At 36.4% G+C, this 22820-nt stretch overlaps 1 protein-coding gene across 5 annotated transcripts in view; it reads right to left on the bottom strand.

Annotated features, from left to right (window-relative positions):
- DPP6 (dipeptidyl peptidase like 6) overlaps positions 1-22820 on the bottom strand; it is a 1318691-nt gene that overhangs the window by 129809 nt on the left and 1166062 nt on the right. For all 5 annotated transcript variants that reach the window (XM_031941254.1, XM_031941257.1, XM_031941253.1 and 2 more), the window contains exons 11-14: positions 16263-16386; positions 14315-14353; positions 7955-8062; positions 3154-3245 (exon numbers count right to left, since the gene is read on the bottom strand). In XM_031941254.1, the coding sequence (XP_031797114.1) occupies positions 3154-3245; positions 7955-8062; positions 14315-14353; positions 16263-16386 (363 nt within the window). The remainder of the gene's footprint in view (positions 1-3153; positions 3246-7954; positions 8063-14314; positions 14354-16262; positions 16387-22820) is intronic.

The following is a 22820-nucleotide window of genomic DNA, read 5'->3' as shown; positions in this document are numbered from 1 at the left end:
AGTGTGATCCTGAAAAAGTCACATAACCTCTGTTTATATCCATTGCCCATCTGTTAAATGAAGATAATTATAGCACCCAACGAGCAGAGCTGTTGTTATGAACAAATGAGATAATAATTGTAAAGTGCTTAAATTCCTGGCACACAGTAGATACTAAATAAATATTAACTATTACAGAGAAGGAGCTACTCAAGTCTCTGTTTCTGTATTGTCTACCAAGGGAAATGATCCTCAGACTAAATACAGAAATGAATAATTAATCTGGAAATTGAATTTCAGAATAAGAGAGAAAATGATAAAATAATACATAGCAATGAACTGTCTTTAATGAGGCTCATGTAACTAATCCTGTGTAAACTGTTACCCAGGGTTAATGCTCATATGATTGCTCAATTGTGATCTTTTTGAGAAGATCTACAATCTTCTAAAAACAAAGGAAAAAAAAAAAGGTACTGAAGGCTAGAGAAAGGCAAAAAGTGGTCTTGATTTAAAAAAAAAAGCAAAAAGACAGGTTCTTCCATCTAATCGACCAATAGATTTGCTTTTTGACACAGGACAAGATTCTAGAACCCAACTAGAATAATAACTAGAATAATTGGAAGCAGTGGTTGTGATGAAATGACAATGATGGATCAAAAACAAATCCCATCAGACTAAATGCGTTTCCTTTTTTTCTTTTTGATAGAGTTGCTAGATTGGGAGATGAAGGCAATGATGCACAGATAATAAACTGGCTTCTAGCAAGTCACTTAGCAATGCCTCTCACACATTCTGTAATGAGAAAGAGAGATATTGGTTGGAAAAGTTAGAAGGATTCAAAGCTGCTTCAATGACCAGATCTATGGAGTCATAATTAATGCCACCTTACAAGGATTCTTGTATGACGTAATCCAGGGATATTTGCTTGGCTGTGTCTTGATCTATCTATCTATCTATCTATCTTAATAGTTTGGACTAAGGCACAAATGGCAAACTTACAAAATTTGTGGATGACACAAAGCTAGAAGAAATAATTAAATATTGGATGCCACAGTCAGGTTTTAAAAATATTTCAACAGGGTAGAATGTGGGACCAAAGCTAATAAAATGAAATTTACTATTGATACACCTAAAAAGTCTTAAATATGGATTAAACAAAAGTTAGCTTCTTAAGTAGAAGACTAAAAGGGAGAAAGATAAAAAGCAGGTTACCTGAAAACAAATTTCTAGATAGAGAATTAGTAAGCTCTCAGAATTAATTGTGATAAGATAGCCAATTTTAGACTATATTAAGAAAGTGATAAAGTATCCAGGATGAGGGAGATGATAGTATTATTGCATTCTGTCCTGGTCAGATCAAAGATAGAGTATTGCATTTAGTTCTAGGGTTCCTATTTTATTTTTTTATTAGAGCTTTTTATTTTCATAGCATATGTATAGATAATTTTCAATATTCTCTTGCAAAACTTGTGTTCAATTTTTTCCCTTCCTTTCCTTCCATTCTCTCCCCCAGACAGCAAATAATCCTATATATTAAACATGTGCAATTCTTCTTTACTTATTTTCACAATTATTATGCTGCACAAGAAAAATCAGCCTAAAAAAGGAAAAAAATGAGAAATAAAACAATTTAAGCAAACAACAACAACAAAAAAAGAGTGAAAATACTATGTGGTGATCTACATTCAATTCCCACAGTCCTCTCTTTGGGTGTATATGGCTCTTTTCATCACAAAAATCACTGGAATTGTAGATAACATATTTTAGGAATGAGACATCTGCTGGACAACTCAGGGCTTATTTTTTAGAAGGCAACTAGGATGGTGAGGCTACAGGAAATAATTTCATAGGAGGTTCAATTGAAAGAGCTGGGGTTTATAGGAAAACAGATCATTGAGTTTTAGAACTGGAAGGGGGGAATCTCAAAGTTCATCAAGTTTAATCTCTTCATTATATAGATAAGTAAATTTCTGAGGTCCAGAGTATTTAAGGGACTTAGGAAATAGCTGATTTGAGATTTGAATACAGATCCAACTCTAAATCTATAGCTCTTTTTTGAGTTGTACCATGACTGAGAGAATTTAAACCTTTTTAAATAGAAACGAATGGGTAAATCCCTAAAACAGATACTGCTCAGAAGAGGAAGGACCTGGTAGTATAGCTCCATTGAATGAATGAAGGGAGTATGAAGGCAGTAGGGAAAAGGGGCACATGAAGAAGAGTGGAGCAGGGAACAAAGTCAAGCTTTTTCACCCATTATATTCTAGCTCAGGCATGGCCATGGGAGTTTGAAATGCCTAGGGCTTAGAAAGGCCTTTGTTTGATCTGCAACATCTTGAATGGAGAAAATGTTTGTGTGTGATAATGGCTTTGAGCAAGTTTCTGAGACTCTATCCTGTACCTCAAAGATTTGTCCTAACAACAATCAGCCATTAGCCTCTCTGTTACAATACACTTTTCTGATCTTTCTTAGCCAAAGTACAATTCTGTGATTTCAAACTATAGCATTTTTATACTATGGGAACTGTAATGACATTTTTAGAGAAGCATGAAAGGACCATGGAGAAATAGGACAATGACTACTAAAATGTGTTTTCTCACAGACTACAGGTATGAGTACCTCATCCATGGGGTTTAGGGGAATGGCATGCCTGCAATCTGGAAAATCCATGTAAAAATTTTGGCCCTCCCTTTGTACCAAAGAAGTCTGAATTCTTTCTTTTTTTTTTCTTTCACGGGGTGTTTATTGTCAAATTATTGTCAAATTTGGATTATGAATTTGGTCATAGGTTCTGTGTTATCTGCTGGCCTTTGTGCATCATCTGTGGCTTTTGCAAAACTCCCCCCAAGATTCAAGTTGCAGAAACCAAGGCTATGGTACTAGTGTATTATTGATATAAAAAGGGATTCTCCCTTCACAGTAATTGCTGATAAAATGGGGTTAAATTCTAACACCAGAGATTAGGGAGCCAAGAGAGAACTCTTTAGCAGAATGTTGAGATGTTAAGAACTAATGATATTTTGGGAATGAAAAAGATGGCTTGGGCTTCATGTCCTGCGTGCAATTCGCTATAGCATGATTTAAAGGCATTCCATATATCTTCATTAACCTTTGAGGCAAGAATGTAAATGCTGAAAAAGCTTGCATGATCTGGTCCCTGGTGTTTTACTTACATTTTGTTTCTCTTCTCATCATAGGCCAGAATCTTGGTCACATCCCAGTCCCCCGAGGTGATGGACTGGAGGTTGTCATTGCTGCTATTGGGCTACAACACACAAACAAGATGACCTTGTTACTAGAAAGAATGATACTGGGGACTGTTACTTTTATACTTTCAAATATTATATGCCAGCTCAGTAGAAACATGGCTTCCCTATGTGTATACCATGTCCTCACTCTACCTCTCCATTAAGGAAATTCTTATATATTATTCAAAGTATAACATCTACAGGAAGTCTTCCCTGACCACCCTCTCACCTCACTAAAGTAATATCTTCCTCCCCTAAATTTCTAGAGTGCTTATTGTCCATACATTTGTCTTATATAGCCTGTACTACATCACAAAATCAGAATATGAGATCTTGAACTCTGTACAAAGTTGGGACCCAATAGTAATTTGATTAGTTGACGATATCAGTGGGAAAAAGGGGAAAAAGGAGGGAGAGAGAAAAGGTAGGAGGAAAGGAAGATGGGAGACTTTCTCTTTGTATTCTTTGCCAGTAGGTATCAGAGTAGTTCAATACAACATTATTGAGTGTTGCAGCTTTCATACAAGCCATTTATTTCTAAATGCCTTACAGAGTTAAATAGTGTAATTGCAATCATAAATCACCACAGAAGGAGAGAGAAGAGACAAGCTTGACAGGAAAGATGTTTTCCACAGTGATTTGAAGTGGGTTGTAGAGGCAATGAGGTGCAGAGTTATAGGCAAGCTGTTCTGGAAGAAGGGAGCTTTGGGAATCAGGCTCGGTGCTGGCGATAATTAAATTAGGTGAAGGGGCAAAGACAAAGACCCTGGGGATTTCTGTAGTAGAAGTCAGGAAGAAGGTGGAGAAGAGAACGAGAGAAACACAGAAGGAGAAAGAGAAAGAGATGAAGAGAAGGAAGGGGAAAAGGGGGCAAGGAGATACAGAGAGCACACAGAAATGAGTTGTCAGGAGAAAATGTCAGGAGTAGGAGTAAACACTGAAAACAGGGAGGGGGAAAATGCAAGACAAGACATCAATACAATGATAAAAAACCAGAAGGGAATATGGACAGGACAATTTTGTTATTATATTGTTCGGTTTTTTTAAAATTTTAATAGCCTTTTATTTACAGGTTATATGTATGGGTAACTTTACAGCATTGACAATTGCCGAACCTCTTGTTCCAATTTTTTCCCTCCTTCCCCCCACTCCCTCCCCCAGATGGCAGGATGACAAGTAGATGTTAAATATATTAAAATATAAATTAGATACACATATATTGCTCATTTTAACATAGATTTTAAACAACAAATTCAATTGCACATGAATTTTTTATTTTTTATGTTATGTTTTTGTCAATGATTGTGAAGATCATATTAAAGAAGAAAGTTTTTAAAAGAAAATAAGAGGAGTCAATTTGATAATGATCTCTGAAAGGGGAACCAGTAGACTTGGGGAAGGGACAATTTCACAATGGCAAGTATTTATTAAGGGCCTACTCATCTGCTGGGCAGTATAAGTAGTCATTGTGGGAAAACAGAAAAGAATAAGAAATGGTTTACATGGTGCTGACAATTTAGTAGAGGAAATAAGAGAGACAACATAGTCTACTGAAGAGAATAAAGAGATTTGAGTTCAAATCCTTTCTAGGCCAATGACTGGGAGACATCAGTCTCCTTGTCTCTAAAATAAGGGAAGTGGACAAGATGACATACTTTGGCTCTAATTTGTTATTGTTCAGTCATTTCCAGTTATGTCTGACTCGGTGACCCCCATTTGGGGTTTTCTTGCAAAGATATTGGAGTAATTTGCCAATTCCTTCTGAATTTCATTTTACAGATGAGGAAACTGAGGCAAACAGATGAAAGTGAGTTGCCTAGAGTCCTAAATGATACAACTGGTAAGTGACTGAGGACTAATTTGAACTCAGTCTTAGTGGCTCCAAACTAGGTGCTCTATCCATTAGTTGTCCCTAATAGTCTAGGATTATACAGACAAAAGGTAAGGTGATCTGACAGTCTTCTTAGGAATTGTATATCTGATTCTTTGTTCATAATTTTTGGAATTTATTTTATTTCTTTGATATTTATCACAATCTTGATCAGACAAGATTCAGATTCCATGCTATATCCTGTGTTAGCTTTCCCTAAGCACTCTAGCCCATAGTGATCTCTTCCTTTACCACAATCAGAGAAATAAATTATATACTATCATGTTTTTCCTCATTTTTTTTTTCTTGTGAGGTAGTTGGGGCTAAATGAGTTGCCCAGGATCACACAGCTAGAAAGTGTTAAGTGACTGAGGCTGAATTTGAACTCAGGTCCACCTAACTTCAGGGAGTCACTGGATCATCTAGCTGCCCCAATTATATATTATTATGTGCTGATATGTAATTGCTCAATGTGAATCTCTTCTCTTCCCCATAGAGCATATTAATTCCTTAAGGACAGAGACCACTTGAAATTCTCTTCCATCATCTCCAGTGCACAGCATAAGTCTGGGAACATAACAGGTACTCGATAAATACATGTTGATTAGGAATTTGCTAAATTCAGAAATGAAGTTTACAAAGACCTCAGTTAAGGAATTGTCAAGGTCAACAGAAAAGTAAATGAGATAACAATGCCTTGAGATGCAGAGGGAAGGATGAGAGAGGACTACACAATGATACCCTCTGGCTTACTGTGAGATAGAGCACATCCAACCTTTAATAAGAGGCTTTTCTCAGTATGTTTCTTGCCCTCACTCCTGTGCCTTTCATCTGACAGAAGTGTAGATCAATGTTGTGTATTCGAATAGATAGTGAATGTGAGTTTCTTGAGGGTAGAGACAATGTTTTTGCCTCTTTGTATCTGAGCACTTAACATACTGCCCAGCATATAATAAATATTTGATCACCGACTGATTAGAAATATGATAGATTTTGCAACAAGTATTGTTACATTTATATAGTGCTTTGAAGTTTATAAAGTTTTTTAAAAGGCTGTTTCAGTTTATTTTCATAATAGCCCTAGGAGAGATATTCTCATCATCCCCATTTTAAACAAGAGGCATAAGAATTTTAAAGATGAGGTAAGCTTAAATAGCTAGCCACCTTGAAGCCACCCAGTTAGGAAATAACCAAATACAGGACTTAAGCCAAGGTCCTTAGATTCCAAATTCAGTGGTTTTGCTACCCTGTCACGTTGCCTCGGTCAGTCTGTACACCCCAGGAATATTCTCTCTTTCATAGTAGTCACAGTATTAGACATTAACTATATCACTGCTGTGGTGACTCAAACCATGTCTGGAATGCCTCCAATGCAGCTGCCTTCTTGCCAAACAGGATTCTGGTATATGTAAGAAAACTGTGCCGATAATTTTTGGGTATGCTTTGTTTTAGAGTAAGAACAGCTAACTTTAGTTCCATCCTTATGTAACTGATGTGGCTTTAAAAAACCCAAATCCACCAAGAAAGTGTAAAGAATTGATGCCAACTGGAATATTTAAGGGAATATTCCACCAACATGGAAAAATAATTCCCAAAGCAGAGTTCCAGAAAGATTCTGCATGATTGCCATATCTCTGAAATGAGTGCTGGGTTTCCCATTAAAAATCACATGTGTGACTCTCTCCTTATATGTATATATGAACACACATATATAAAAACCACATGTGTAATAGATATATAAGCACACATGGACATAGCAGTAATGTTATATATAAAATACAATATATACATATACTATATACTGATATATCAACATCTGCCTCATTATATGTATATTTTATGTGTTATGTTACATATATATTTGTACATAGATATTTAAATATCCATGTTTCTGGCTCTATCATTCATCTATTTATTATTTCTTTTCTTTTTTTCTACATGTCTATTACCTATTGAACTGTACTGAAGTTCTCTCAATGTAGATCCACCTATTCTATCATCAGCTTTAGGTACCAGGCATGGAAAACTGAAAAGAATGGAACACTCAAAACACACACACACACACACACACACACACACACACACACACACACACACACCCCACTCCTGTGTTTGGCTTAAATTAATAATAAGGTATGACAAAGAGGGTGTGGGTTTGAGTAGACCTGAGAGGACTAGCAAGTGAATGTTGCACAGGCAGTGTTATGAGTGGAAAGGCTGCTGGATTTGAAGTCAAGAGATGATTAGTTTTGAGTCCCACTGCTGATATTTATCAGCATGTGACCATGAGCGAGCCATTTATTCTTTTAGCATCTTGATTTCTTCACCTGTAAAATGGGGATAACAAGGCCTCAAGTACCTATCTCATAGGATTATTAGGAAGATCAGCTGAGATAATGTTTATAAAATGCTTTGTAAATCTTAAATCCACTTCAAAATGAAGAGGTAGGTCAGGAAAAATCCAACAAATCTTTAGGGATTGACAGAGGAAAGGATGGATATTGGTAGGAGATGAATCTAATTGATGAAAAAGAGGCAGTAAAACCTATATGACCTCAATAAATATGGAATGAATAGAAGTTTATGAGTTTGGAATTAGGAAAATTTTAAAAATATTCTAGAATTTTACATGAGCTTCACATAAGATGACATTTAAAGGGAAATACTTATACCTACTATTCCTTTTAGAGATGGGACATCCAGTCCAAAGGCTTTGGTCCATTTTCTTTTTCTGAGGATCTTTGAATATGAAATGATGGTATTTCCTAAGGGAACTAAGTTCCCTATCTCGTTTCCTGTCATTAGGAGTAAGCATTGCTCCAGCAAGACAGCATTCCAATAACAGAGCATTATTACCTGGGAAGATGCCATGCCAATATGGTAGAATTTCCCTCGTCCTCCCTGGGGAATGGCTCTGACAAAGAAAAACTTTCGGCCATCTTTGGAGAAGATGGGCTCTTCATTCTGTAGGAGGCAAATATCCAGATGAGCAGGTCAGTACATTTACTCTGAAGCAGCTGAGAGAAAGAAAAAAAAATATCCCTCTCCCCATATTCCCCTAATTATAATGAGATTCATATTTAGTAATACATTTAATGAGATGGGACCAACTTTAATAAGACTTGACACACAGGGAAGAAGCAGAACTGAGGTCTTTGCTTTTAATGTTTGTTAGGACCATTCATAAATCAAAAGGTCCCAGAACTATAGACCTAGCGTTGGAATACATCTCCCAGGCTATCTACTACAGTTCCTTTATTTTACAAAGTTCTATATATAGGACTCAAGAGCTGAGTTGCAGATTCTAAGTTCACTTGCTTAACATAGGAAATTAACATTAGTTAACTTAGTTAAGTGAACTTCCGCCCTTGTTTTGCCTTGTGATGATGACCAAGCTCAGAGGTGACAACTACATGGAAAGTCCCCCCAGATATTTTTGTACTTCTATACAAATTCCTTTTCCAATAGGAGCAGGTGACCATTTTATGACTGTTTAGGTCACTGACTGTGATAGTTTATACCATTTCCTCTTGCCTAACCTAAGGAGGAGCCTCTCCATCTTATTATGGAGATATTCTTTGCTTCACCTAACTTGTGACTCTGCTGACATATTATTTTGCTTATTTTAGCTTGTGCATCACATGTCCATCATTGGAATTATTCTGTATTTTGTAAAGCTGTTCTTGAATGACTGGACATCTAGTCCTATAAAAATAGGGCCCTGGAAGGATGAGGCACCTCAAATTGCAAGGAAGATCTGGGGTCCATTTCATTAGAGGAGAATATGGACCCTTTAATAAAGTGCCATTGACTTAGAGCTCAGCCTTTGTCTCTTTTTATTGTAGGTGGGATAATTTTATTCTCCATACTTGTCTCACCCTAAAGATACTCAAAAGCAAGAAAAAGGGAGGGAAAAGAAAAGAAGATTTTTTTTAAATGTTGTCAAATGTAAAATCGATTTGCTCAAGAACACAAGGGATTAGTTGTCCTCATCGTCCCTCTTTTTATCCTTCAAAAAAAGAATTTTGGTTTCTTAAAAAAAAAAGACATTTGTTGTTTGAGTCATGCTTTTCTGTACCTACTGTCCCTTTTATTGAAAAGCTTAGTACTCATGTTTGTTTTTCTCCCCAAGGGAAATGGTAATAGGACAAATTCAAAGCGAATGGCTGAAGTGTGGTAACCTCCAATGTTGATTTTATACTCTCCAAAATATAAGTAGCCTACTTCTCAGCATTTCTGCTTGTTTGCTCTCTGTTAGGTGAAAGTAACCTGTTAGCTTCTGTGAAATTCAACTTTAAAAGTTCTCATTGGTGAACACCAATTAATTGAACATCTGATTCTATGAGTTCTGAGGGGAACAAGAATGAGACTGTGGTAAAGAGCAATCTCAGCTGATTAGTAGTTGATTCATTTCTCTGAAGCAAATGGACATGTGCATATAAGATGTATCCAAAGACAAAGGGTTCTATGTAATGAAAAAGGCATTTAATTTTCATAAATATAGAACACAAACTGAAAACTCTAACATGAGACTTATTTTCATTTTTTATGGAAATATAGAATAGAATTTTGAGGGAATGAAAATAAAATCAACAATTAATTTGGCATTGAAAACATATTTCTGTTTTCTAGTTAGGAGTTGGGAATAGCAATAATCCTTTAGTGCAGTGCAAAATAAAATTTGGATTTTGAGCAGAAAAAAATAATCTTCCCTTTAAAAAGTAGCAAATAGAGGCAGCTAGGTGGTGCTGTGGATAGAGCACCAGCCCTGAAGTCAGGAGGACCTGAGTTCAAATTTGACCTAACATTTCCTAGGGGTGTGATCCTGGGCAAGTCACTTAACCCCAATTGCCTCAGCAAAAAAGAAAGAAAGAAAGAAAAAAGTAGCAAATAAGTGATTTTAGAAGTATTTTTTATAATCATAGGTCAATCTTATTTTGATGAGAATAAGTTTATATTTATGATGTAAATATACCAGATTCAATATGGAGTCATAAGATTTGGTTCAAAATTTAACTTTGTTCTTTACTTACAATTGTTTTGCTTCTGTGGGCCTCAGTTTTCTCATTTGTAAAATAAGCAGATTGAACAGAATGATTGCTAAGATTCTTTGCATCTCATAACTATCATCTTACAGACCAGAAAAAAATGGAGGAGCTGTTATTTTTGTCAGTAATTTGTTAGCATCTTACACAAAGTCAGAAACAACTTCTTTCTAAGGAGACTGGGGAAAATGTTAGACGTGTGTGTGTGTGTGTGTGTGTGTGTATCTCTGTGTGTATGTGTGTGTAAATTTATGTATGTATGTTTCCTACCAGATACTAATAGTGGTGCTATACTTTCAGCCTAGATGAGAAAAAGAGACCAATCCCCAAAACAAAAGCAAACAAATAATAATAAAAAGAAAAGTGGTTTTTTTTTTTTTTTGAGTTAAAATTTCTGGCAAAAAAGAAAAAAAAAATGAATGAAACACCAAAACAAAATGATAGGTCTTGCAGTATATGTCAAATGACAAAACAAAACAAAACTAAGCTTGCTTTAAAGCAGAATACTATAAGACGGGGCTTTCTAACCTTTAGCTGATGAAGAAATTCTTTTCATCTTTCTTAATATTTATGATTATGAGGGGAAGCTAGGTGGATAGAGAACCAGCCCTGAAGTCAGGAGAAACTAAGTTCAAATCTGTCTTCAGACACTTAACAAATCCTAGCTTTGTGACCCTGAGGAAGTCACTTAACCCCAATTGCCTCAGCAAAAAAAAAAAAAAAAAAAAGAATCCAACAACTTATAATTGTCAGTGAGGATGGAAAAGGGATAAGATGACTGCTGTGTGGATGGCTGATGTACAAGTTTCTTTTTCTTTTTAATTTTATTTTTTATTATAGCTTTTTATATACAAAACATACACATGGGTAATTTTTCAACATTGACTCTTGCAAAATCTTCTGTTCCAACTTTTCCCCTCTTTCTCTCCACCCCCTCCCCTAGATGGCAGGTAGTCCCATACATGTTAAATATATTAAAGTAGATGTTAAATCCAATATATGTATACATATGTATACAGTTAGTTATCTTGTTGTGATGTGCAATTTTCTAATCAGTTTCTGAATGGCTGCTCATCTTACTTCCCCTCCCTATTGGTAAAGAAAATATAATAGAGATAAGGATATATAATTAAGTATGGGAGCTTATCATAACAACAACCAGATAAACCTCCCCAAAATATGTCCAGATCCTAGTCTGCCAATTGAGGCATGAGCCTTCTCAATTTAAATACCAATCTGGAAATTTAGGGGTGGGAGTCTTAATTCTACAATTGTCATTAGCTAGCAAGCCACCTAATATCACCTAATCTCAATCAGTGTCCTCTCCTCTAAAACAAAGGGTTTCCTTGTGAAGGGTCAAATCAAGTACCTTTCAGCTGTTACTTTGTTACTTAAAAAGTTATTTTCTTTCTCTAAAGTTACTTTGTATCTATTCTGCATCCCACATAGGCCAATTTATGTATCTTTATCACCCATTACAATGTATGTAAACTCCTTGAGAGAAGGAATTGTTTCCATTCTTTCCTTGTATTCTTAATATTTGGTAAATAGCCTGGAGGGCATATAATGAATGAGAATAATGGAACCCACCATTTTAGTGTTAGATGTATGGAATTTCTTGGGGGAAAATGTCTTTTTTTAAATTCAGGTCAGTACTTCCTCTGTAAATCATAGTTTTAGAGAGTTTCTGAGAACACTGAGAAGTTAAGTAATTTAATCAGGATAATCTAGTCAATATGTGTCATGGGCAGAACTTGAATGCAGGTCCTGCCAGGTTTAAGGTTGGGTTTTTGTCTATTACTACACCATATTATTTCCAAAGATGGAAAAACTATCATAGAATGCTAAATGCTTATTAGCTGTCTAATTAATTGCCTTTTACAAATAGTCAAAAGTAGGATGAAATTACATGAAAATAATAGTGAGTGAGGTGAAAAGGAAGAATCATGCTTTATTTAAACTGTTTTTTTTAAACCAGTGCCAAAAAGTGTTTAAAAAACAGTGAACATCTAATAAATGTTTGTTGATTGATGAATAAATGTTAAGTGATTGAAAAGAAGAGACCTGGGCATGAGCGGGATTTCCAGAGTCAAGGACATTGTTCTATCTACAGTAAAATTTGCAATGACCTAAATGACATGATATAAGTAGCATTGGGAGAACAAGGGAAAAAATTAGACAATTTTTGCCCCCAAGGACCTTATGGGGTTTGTATATGGGGGGAATAGAAGTCGAGACATGGATGATCCATATATACATATACATACACATATATGTATACATACATATATCCTAAGCCACCACCATGACCAAGCAGCTCCCCTTTTCAAAATTCTACCTATTACCTCTAAAATAAAAAGTAAATTGAACAGTTTGGTGCTTAATGCCTTTCATTATTTAGCTCCCACTTTCACATTACTCACCTTTGCATACTCTATGTTTCAGTTACACTGAACTCTGAGCTATTTCCTACACCTGAAAATCTATCTCCTAACTCTGAGGGTTCTTTCTCATAAGCCTTTGTTCTGCTTCGAATGGACTCTTTATCAATTCCACTTTTTGGAAATTGCTAATTCTTCTGTCAAGCCTCCCCTGATCTACCCCTTCCTAGCTGTCAGTACTTTTAAAATTACCTTGCATTTATTTACATGTATACATGTTACATGTCCACCTAAACAGCTAAGTGGTACAGTGCCTAGAGTTCTAAGTCCAAAACCAAGAAAACTTCATTTCAAATATAGCCACAGATATCTTCTATTCGTATGATTCTTGGGAAGGCATTCAACTTCTGTCTTAGTTTCCTCATCTGTAAAATGGGGCTACTAGTGGCACCTACCTCTCAGGGTTGTTATTGTGATGATTGAATGAGTTATTTTAAAAACACTTAACAGAGCGCTTGGTATGTTAGTAGGTACTTGTTATGAGTACTTTTACAATATCCCTGTTTTACTTACATGGGTACATGTTTTTCTCTACAAAGGAAGCTAGGAGGGGTAGTGGATAGACCACTGAGTCAGGAGTCAGGAAGACCTGAGTGTAGATCTAGCCTCAGATAAATTACTAGTTGTATACATCTGGGCAAGACACTTAATTTCTATTTACCTCAGTTCCCTAATCTGTAAAATGGGAATAATAATAGCATCCAGGAAGTGTTTACTAAATATTTCTTTGTTCAATGAACAAGAAGACTAGGAATTCAAGCGCAATAATAGATTCTTCATTTTACTTCAGCTCAGACTAGCAAGGTTCAGACTGACTCATCACTGCAGAATAATCCACAAGAAGAGACTTTCATAAAAAAAAACAAACAAATATACAACTCATTAAACTGCTATAACACATGGAAAGGAATCGATCTATGTCAATCAAAGGAATATGCACAGTAATGTAATTAGAGATTGTTGAAAATGACATACTGAATTATGAGTTGGCGGGTATGACTTAATCAAGTACACAGGATGATCTTAGAGGGGAAAAAAACCCAAAAATCTAAATGATCTCATTTCTCCCAGGGTTTTAATTTTTTTTTTTTTTTAGCTTAGACTTCAATTTCTAAAGACTCCAGGCTTATATGTTAGTTTACACTGCTGTCTCAAGTTATTTTAGAGTTAGAGATAGACAGATGAGAGAGGGGAATTCCTTGTCTATCCATGTTCCTCTCCATCTCTCAATTTCTTTGAGGAACATGATATATGGTATAGGAAAGAGTCTGATATATAGGGACAGAACAGTAATTGCAGCCATGAAAAACTTGCAGAGAGCTTTCAAACATCGCAAATTTTCTGCTATTTTGGCTCACATTTGGCAAGTTTCTATAGATCTACCAGGACAACACATTAGAAATTGCAAGTACCAACTCAGGTGATATTCCTAAGGTTCTGAGCAAGTCACTCCAGCTCATTAGAACTCAATCAACATTTACCCAGATAGTTTACACTCAAAGCACCTGGGTTCAAATCTTGGCTCTGTCACTTACACTCTGAACCTCATTTTGCTCGCCTATAAAATGACATACTTTAAGGTCCCTTCTAACTCTGTACTTATGATGTGATATTATCAGAAGTTTTTGCTTCTTATAACAATTGCTTGAGCAATATCAATCTCTGGGGATGTATGCTTCTTAATATCTGATTTTTGCAGCAAAAATGATGAATAGTATAAAGATAGTTACCTGTCTGTGCAGCCAAGCTTCGCTTTCATCCTCATGTTTCTGAAATAAAATAAGAGAATTAGAAAAGGGATTTTTACATGTATTGTATCTGGGTTTTTTAAGGCAGAAACCGATTTGACTGCATCTAACTAGTGGCTGCACAAGGACAGAAGAACTGCTGAGCCGTGCTAGGTGAACAGGTAAGCCCAAGGCAGCCTCTTTCTCCTTCTTTGTGGCTCTGGGCTAAATACATGTATCATTGTCCTGCGAGGTTTGTCTCCTAGCCTAGCAACAAAAGCCACAGCTGCCAGAGAAATGGCCTTTCTCCATCTGACATGCATCACTTCACAGACATTCTCAGAAATCCATTCCTTTTCCTTTAAGGCAATTGTAAAATGTTGTCATTTTAGTAATGAACAAGAAAGTCTGTGGGGAGCCTTCAGCCCAATCTCTACTTCACATGTCCCTGAACTTATACTAGGAGGCCCCCAACTTCTTACACTTGACGGTGATTGGGAGGAGATATATTTTGGAGTATGACCTGAGAAAACATCTGGACAACTACATCAGCTATCCAAACAGACATATTAAGGCATAAGATAATATCCTCAACAGAGCTTATATACCTGACACAAATCTGTCTATTAAAAATCCCAGTGGAAGCCTTCCAGTGACAAGGGGGATTACATCTAAAGTTGATTTTTCTGACCTGATTCTTTTTCCTCAATCTGGTAATATAATATGAGAGACAGACTCAGGGGTCTGCAAGATCTCAATTGACTTATTTTTTGACCCAAAGATAAGAGCAGAAGGCCAATAAATCCAAATGATTTATGGAAAAACATGGCAAAGTGAGATGAAATGGCTATTGTACAATGGGATGGTCTATCCCACCTGGGATTCTGTCATTGGGTATCACTTGTTATAGAGACTGACTCAAAATTTTTCCCCTAAGTTGGTTTCTTTTTTTTTTTTGAAATCAATTTAGAATCCTCTCCTAATAAGGAAAATAATTTCATGTCTCCTTAACTTCGTTCCCTAAAGTCTCCCTGTAATGAGTAATTCCTGAATCCTTGGCATATAGCCACTTTTCACTCCTTTCCATCCTCCAAGAGTACTAAGCTGAAGGGTGTTTCTTAAAGTATGGGTCACTTGGAGTAAGAGTTGTATCTTGTCAGTGGTTTCTATTCAAGGTGATTGTCAAGGCTAATTTTCCTCTTGGAGTCAGGGAACATAACCCAGGAGTGACTGCTCAGAAAAGCTGTTGACCAGGGTTTCCTTCAGTTCTAACCATTTTGGAGAGAGTTGTTCCAGTAGTTGTACCAGAGCTGTGATTTTTTTAATGAAATTATCCCATATATTTTGTAATAAAAATCTTCTCACAACTGTCAATGGTTCAATGGGAACATTACTAATGACCTTCATAAATTTGAAAGCCAAGATACTTGCACAATGCTAATTAATAAAAATTGTGTTAATAAAGAAGGCCCAAGGCCATGTTCAGAGATGAACAATCCAGAGTGCCTGTATCACTTACTTGATCTACTTTATTAATTTGCTACCATGGATAGCTCCTCGCTTTTTCACATACCCCTTTTCCCTCTTCTCTATATTTGCCTAATAGTGTCATGAGCTTTTTCTTAGCCTTGCTGGTGACTCTCATGCAGAAAAAGGTTCCCCATTAATCTATTTATCCAGTGAGAGCCTGGTTCTAAGAACTATTCTGATTGTACATTTCTATGATACAAACCTTATGGTTATAGACAATGCTTAAGCCCATTTAAAAGGTGGGAATGATGAGTAGAGAATCTTCTGCTAGTCCCATCTTTTCAAGGGATTGACTAACGGATTCACTTGAATGCCTAGGTCAGAATGACTTTGAGAATGGTTTTGATAAAGTTTGGCTTGATTAGGCTTGATTTGGCTTGATTGTCCAAGGCAAGTGATCATGGCTGAACCAGTCTCTTACCTTTGTGCAAACCCCAGTAGTAGCATCACAGAGTGTGAGGATGGATACATTCTGGGCTCGGTTCAGCCAGTTCACTGCTACTTTGGTACTTGTTGCCCACTTCACCATGGTTATATAGTAATCCCTGAAAGCAACAAAAACCTCAGAGTTAATGGGAATGAATGCATCCAATGCTGTGTAGAAAATCGTCATTAAAGAGTGATATTGACCCTCAGGTAGATTCTGATATGTAGGATTTTTCTTGCAATGTTAAACATACTTATTATTTTATTGCTTTGATAGGCGATTAAGCCATTTGTATGTCTGAAAGTAATACATCCATATTAATATCTTTAATTCTTTGATGTGATATTCTTTAAAGAATTACCCAGACATATCCCAAAGAGATAATAAAGCAGAGAAAGGGTCCCATGTATGTAAAAATGTTTGCGGCAGTCCTTTTTGTAGTGGCAAGAAACTGGAAACTGAGTGGATGCCCATCAGATGGAGAATGGCTGAATAAATTGTGGTATATGAATGTTATGGAATATTATTGTTCTGTAAAAAACAATCAGCAGGATGATTTCAGAGAAGCCTGGAGAGACTTACATGAACTGATGCTGAGTGAAATGAGCAGAACCAGGAGATCATTGTACATGGCAACCACAAAATTATATGAAGATCAATTCTGATGGATGTGGCTCGTTTCAATAATGAGATGATTGAAGCTATTTACAATGATTTTGTGATGAAGAGAGTCATCTACACCAGAGAAAGGACTGTGGGAACTGAGTGTAGATCACAACATAGCAGTTTCACTCTTTTTGTTATTTGCTTGCATTTTGTTTTCTTTTGCATTTTTTCCTTTTTGATCTGATTTTTCTTGTGCAGCACAATAAGTGCATAAATATGTGTACATATATTGGATTTAACATATTTTAACATGTTTAACATATATTGGATTACTTGCCATCTAGGGGAGGGGATGGAGATAAGGGGGGAAAATTGGAATACAGGGTTTTGCAATGGTCAGTGTTGAAAAACTAGCCATATATATGTTTTGAAAATAAAAGCTGCAATAAAAAATGAAAATGTTTTATAGAACTACAAAAAAAAAAAAAAAAAAAGAATTACCCAGAGATAACAGATACATGTTGTAAAAAGGAGGCAAATGTGCAAATTCCTTCAAGTTTTCTGTAAATAGTCCAAATAGAGTCAAATAGCCCAAGGGGAACAAGCATAATAAACTTTTTGAGCAAAATGCGAATGCTTCCTTGATTTGTTCTGATAATGTGATTTTCCTGTCACAGGCACTGAATGTATTGAATTAGAGCCCTGGTATGGAGAGAGAATGAAAGAGGCCAAATAGTATTTGAGATCATATAAAGCTTAGAGGAATGATAGACTATTTAAAACATCAAAAAAGTTTTTTTGTTAAAGTTCCTAGACTAAGAAGTCCTGTTCTCCTTTTCCTTCTTATCATCAGCTTTAGAGAGAATGCAAATCAATCAATTTATATACATTTACTGGACCCCTAATCTGAGTCAGATATTATCCTGAGTGCTGGGAGTCAAAGATGAGGAAAAGTTCTTTACTCTCAAGAGCTTATATTCAATGGGAGAAACAACAGTTACACAGAAAGACAAATATTACATACAAATTAAACTGCAGATAATTTAGTTGTAAAGTACTAGAAAATCGGGAGAAACTTCATATCAGAAGATATGTAAGATTTTTAAGCTGAGCTTTTAAGGAGACTAAAGGATCCTAAGAGCACAGGTAAGGAGAAAGACCATTCTAAGTATAGGAAAGGGAATAAAGGTAATCTGTTGTTTCCTGTTTTCCCCATTTCGTGAATAATGCCAGAAGGACTGCTCACAGAAGCAATAACATTTAAATTTGGATTTGAGAATTCTGAGAAGAAAAATGAAGAAGATAACCATCCTGGATGAGACCCAAAATGTAGAGAGAAAAGAGAGAAGAGATTCTTCTTGTGATGGGACTTTAAGGGAAATAATAATAGTCCTGGGTATAATAGTAAAAAATGCATATGTAATAAAGCTTTGGCACATGTCCAGGTTCCCTAAAATGGAGGCAGCCATGGGAAGGTGCCAGGGACTTGATTCTGGGAGAAAATGCCCTGTATTCATTTACCATATGGATGGGAATAGCTTCTTTCTACTTGCTGTGTAACTAGAACTGACTGCACTTTTAAAGCTATCTTCACTCACTCTTTTCAGTGGCATCCAGAGGTGAAGAATTTATTCATTAATAGCATGGACTAAATGTTGGAATTAACTCAGCAAAGAAACCTGAGAACTCAAGAGTCTAGGGATACAAGCCCAGGAGCCTTTTAACTTGGAGCTTGGTACAACTAATACTATATTGGAACTAAACTATATTGGCAACTTAATTCCTCTTACTTAAAGAATGAGATGGTATGTGCATGGGGGAGACATATGTCCCTCAGATGTTTTGGGTGAATGTTTGTATGTTTGTGCTCTACCTTTGCAGTAAATATTTCATAGTACAAGCTCATTTCATCATTAAGTAGTTAAACAGAACTGGGGCTAGGGACCCCTAAAATTGGTGTAGTCATTTGAGTCAATGGAATTGATGAGAGCACCTCTCTCAAATCCCAGCTCCCTAAGGATACTAGAGAATCTGGAGGGAGAAGTGTAAATGTAGCATACCCAGCTTCCAGCCAATGGGACCCAGAGCACCAGTGTTACACACATATGGCCCAAATGGTTTCTTTTAGTAGTGTAGAGAATAATTCTGAATTGTATTCTCTCTCCCGTTATGCTTCATCACGCATCTATTGGTAGGTAGATATTTGACATAATATCTCTATTTCCACAATGGCAAAGACAACTCTTATTTTTTCTGTGTCTTCTCTGTTGCCACAATTAACCCATACAAGTCAGGATTTAGGGCTGCCAAATTTTCACTTATACTAAGTAGATGTGATTAAATTTGTAAGTAACCCACAAGAATAATAAGAGGAAAATCTGGGTTCGCAAACTTCATGCATCAGTATTAGAGCAAGCTTCTCCTTTAACTTCTCCCCTCTCCTGGAGGGAATGAAATGGAAAGAAATAACCAAGCAAATTACCAGGGATATGAGCATCTAGCTGTTCCTATCCCCAAAGGCAAGGCAGGGATCATGAAGCAAAAATTTTTTTCATTGTGCTTCAGTCTCCCCAGGGTTCATATAAATTCTTGGCAAGAAGGGGCACTTCCCAGCTTCTGGATCATCAACATATGGTGTAATAATCTACCAATCATGAAGGAAGATGGGTTCATAAAAGACCAAGGTACCCATTACGTTGTTCTACACCATTTGCCTCCTCTGTGTGGCTCAGCAAAATGGAATATCCTTCTCTTTCTCAAATCCAAGTTCAAGCATTGTTTCTGTGAACTATGTGTAAAAATCTACCTGGTTGCCATAGGTACATCAGGCACTGTTCTTTCTGACAATGCTTACTGTATAGAAATCTGAGAATAAATGAAGGGTCTTCAAGAGAAAACTAAGTTTCAGTGAATATCAGAAGATGGAAGAAATGTGAGAAAGGATCTAGAAAAGAATGGATAAGTGTTTATTATGTACTAAACAGCAGAGATGCAAACATAAAAGTAAAAACAGTTCTTGATCTCAATAACAATATGTTATAATATAGTGGTAGTTAGCGAGATGCGTTTTGATCCAGGAAGTTAGAGGGAAGGGATATGGAATTAAAGGGGAGTAGATTGATATGCCCTTTCCAGAGGAAAGGCAGAGCTGATTTCTAGAATAGAGAAAGGGAAGAAAAATGACCAGGGAGGAGCAAGATAACTGAATTATGGGTAGGATCCAGAGAAAGAGCTAAATCCTCAAAGGTATAGTCTTTAGTTCAGATGGCTAGGTAGTAGATGAAACAAATACAGAGTACAGAGCAAAGTTATTTTCTGTTAGAAATAGTGGATCAGATGCAGGTAATCAACAAGAAGGGCAATGGGCTTCCTGGAGGCAGAAATTCAGAGGAAGAAAGTTGAAACCTCCCAAGTATGGCTTCTGGATGAGGTGGCTTGTGAGAAGATGCTGAGGAAATAGGGAATGATGAATGGGAGTTCACTAACAGGATTCCAAAGAGCACACATTGCCATTGCTGCTGGCTCATCCCTAAACCTGTGTGCTGGGATCCTTAAGCCAGAGTGGGCATTGAGAGAAGTCCTGTCTAGTGGGAAGATGTATCCCAGAAGAAAGATAGTCTAGGTGGAGATAGAAGTCCAGGGGCAGTATGAGAACGGGCAGTCAATATCATATAAATAGTTGAAGTGAACATCTCTTTATTGTAGTGAGTTCTATACCTTTTATTAGTATCTGTAGGAATGATTTTGACTTACAGAATGAGAATTTGAACAACCAAGGCACTTAGCCCTTGAAAACATCTATAAACAATACTGGAAAATTACCAGAATCGTTCTCTAATTAATATACATAAAACATACTTGGGGGAGGGATGAAAATAAATAACAAGGAGGGAAAACCAAGCAGTCAAATGTTTGTGTTATTTAAACTTATCCCATAATTGCTGCAACCTTTGACAATAAGAATTTGCACCTAAGAGTCAAACTTACTATTAAGATTCAGTTTCCAGAACTAAAATAGACCACAGTTACTATTTACATTATTTGTTTTCTATTTATCTTTTATCTGAAGCTCAGACAAACATATTTTTAAAATTTAGTTTTCTGGTCAGTTACTTGTAATTCATAGTGGAAAAAACTTTTTTTCCCCAGGCTTAGCTTATACAAGGTTCGTTATGCCTCATCTATGTATCTGCTCCTCCTTTTCCTTTTGTTTTCCCTGATATCCCTTTCCTTTTAAGGAGTTTTCTGGACTAGGAACTTCTGCTTGGAACCTCCCTGCTTATGACTGGTGAAAAGTTTAAAAACACACAGAATAAGAGTTTTGTTGTGGGCTAAGATACTGGTAGAATGGGGGAGGTATGAGTTAATTCTTCACATTTCTATAACATCACCTGGGATTGTTGGAATTAAAGAAGTTATGGTGGAAACCTGGGACAGTTAGAGTTAACTGTGCCACCAGGTATTTTGATTGGGGACTCACCTATGGGCCCTTTAGGCAAGAAGAATATAAAAGTGGCATTCAAGACTTTATCAGAAAGCTCCTGACATACCAAGTAATATCCTTGATAAGTTATCAAAGTTATTCTATATATCCTATAACTTATTTTAACTTTCTTGCTGGAGACTTTTACTTTCCTGGACAATTTTAGCTACCTTAAAGACTGTTTTTTACCTGTAGCTATTTTTTGTTAAAACTTTTTATTTTCAAAACATATGCATAGATAATTTTCAACATTCATGCTTGCAAAACCTTGTGTTCCAAAATTTTTCCCTTCCTTCCCCCACCCCTCCACTTTCTCCCCTAGAGAGCAAGTAATATAGGTTAAACATGTGCAATTCTTCTACACATATTTCCACAATTATCACGCTGCACAAGAAAAATCAGATCCAAAAGAAAAAAAATGAGAAAGAAAACAAAATGCAAGCAAACAACAATAAAAAAGTGAAAATACTATGTTGTAATCCACACTCAGTCCTCACAACTCTCTCTCTGGGTGCAGATGGTTCTTTTCATGACAAGACCATTGGGAGTGGCCTGAATTACCCCACTATTGAAAAGAGCCAGGTCCATGAAAATAGATCATTGTATAATCTTGTTGTTGCGATATATAATGATCTTTTGGTTCTACTCACTTCACTCAGCATCAGTTCATGAAAGTCTCTCTAGACCTCTCTGAAATAATCTTTCTCATTTCTTATAGAACAATAATATTTCCATAACATTCATATGCCATAACTTATTCAGTCATTCTCCAACGGATGGGCACCCACTCAGTTTCCAGTTCTTTGCCACTACAAAAAGGGCTGTTACAAAAAGTTTTGCACATGTGGGTTCTTTTCCCTTTTTATGATCTCTTTGGAATACCAGCCCTAGGGCTATTGAATATGTTTATATTAAGAGGGATATGTTTATTTTAACTCAGCCTCTGAGTGAATCACTGCACTGTACTCAGAACTACAGACGTGGAAATTGCCTAGCTTTCCTTTAAAAATGACATAGCCTTCTTCGCTACCCCTGAACTATTCAAATGAAAGAACTGAAGATGCACCTAGTAGTCCTCCTTGATAGAACTCCAGAGAACCCAGGGCAAAGCTGTTCCAAATCCTATGGGCAACTTCTCACAACACTGTTGGGTCTTCTTCATCTTGCCTTGGCCTGAAACCTTCAAATGCTTAAGGCTCTAGGAACATCTCTGTCTGTTTTTCTTCCTTCCCTACCCTGCTTTGCAGCTGTTGGCTAATGCCTAGTTCTGGAGGTACCATCTGCTTCCCCTGTTAAGGAGATTGATGATGCTCTTATATTCTTCCCTTTTTTCTCCTACCTTCCATCTGCACATTCCCTTGGGCATCACCAGTTAAACTTTTGACTTTTTCCCTTTAAAGTTTCAAAGTAAAGGGCTTTCAGCATTGACTAGTTCGAGTTCTTTTGCAAATCTCCCTTTTTAA

This window comes from Sarcophilus harrisii, chromosome 5 (genome assembly GCF_902635505.1).
Source record: "Sarcophilus harrisii chromosome 5, mSarHar1.11, whole genome shotgun sequence".
Taxonomy (NCBI): Eukaryota; Metazoa; Chordata; class Mammalia; order Dasyuromorphia; family Dasyuridae; genus Sarcophilus; species Sarcophilus harrisii.
The sequence above is the reverse complement of the archived record's forward strand: the minus strand, read 5'-3'. Positions and strand labels throughout refer to the sequence as shown.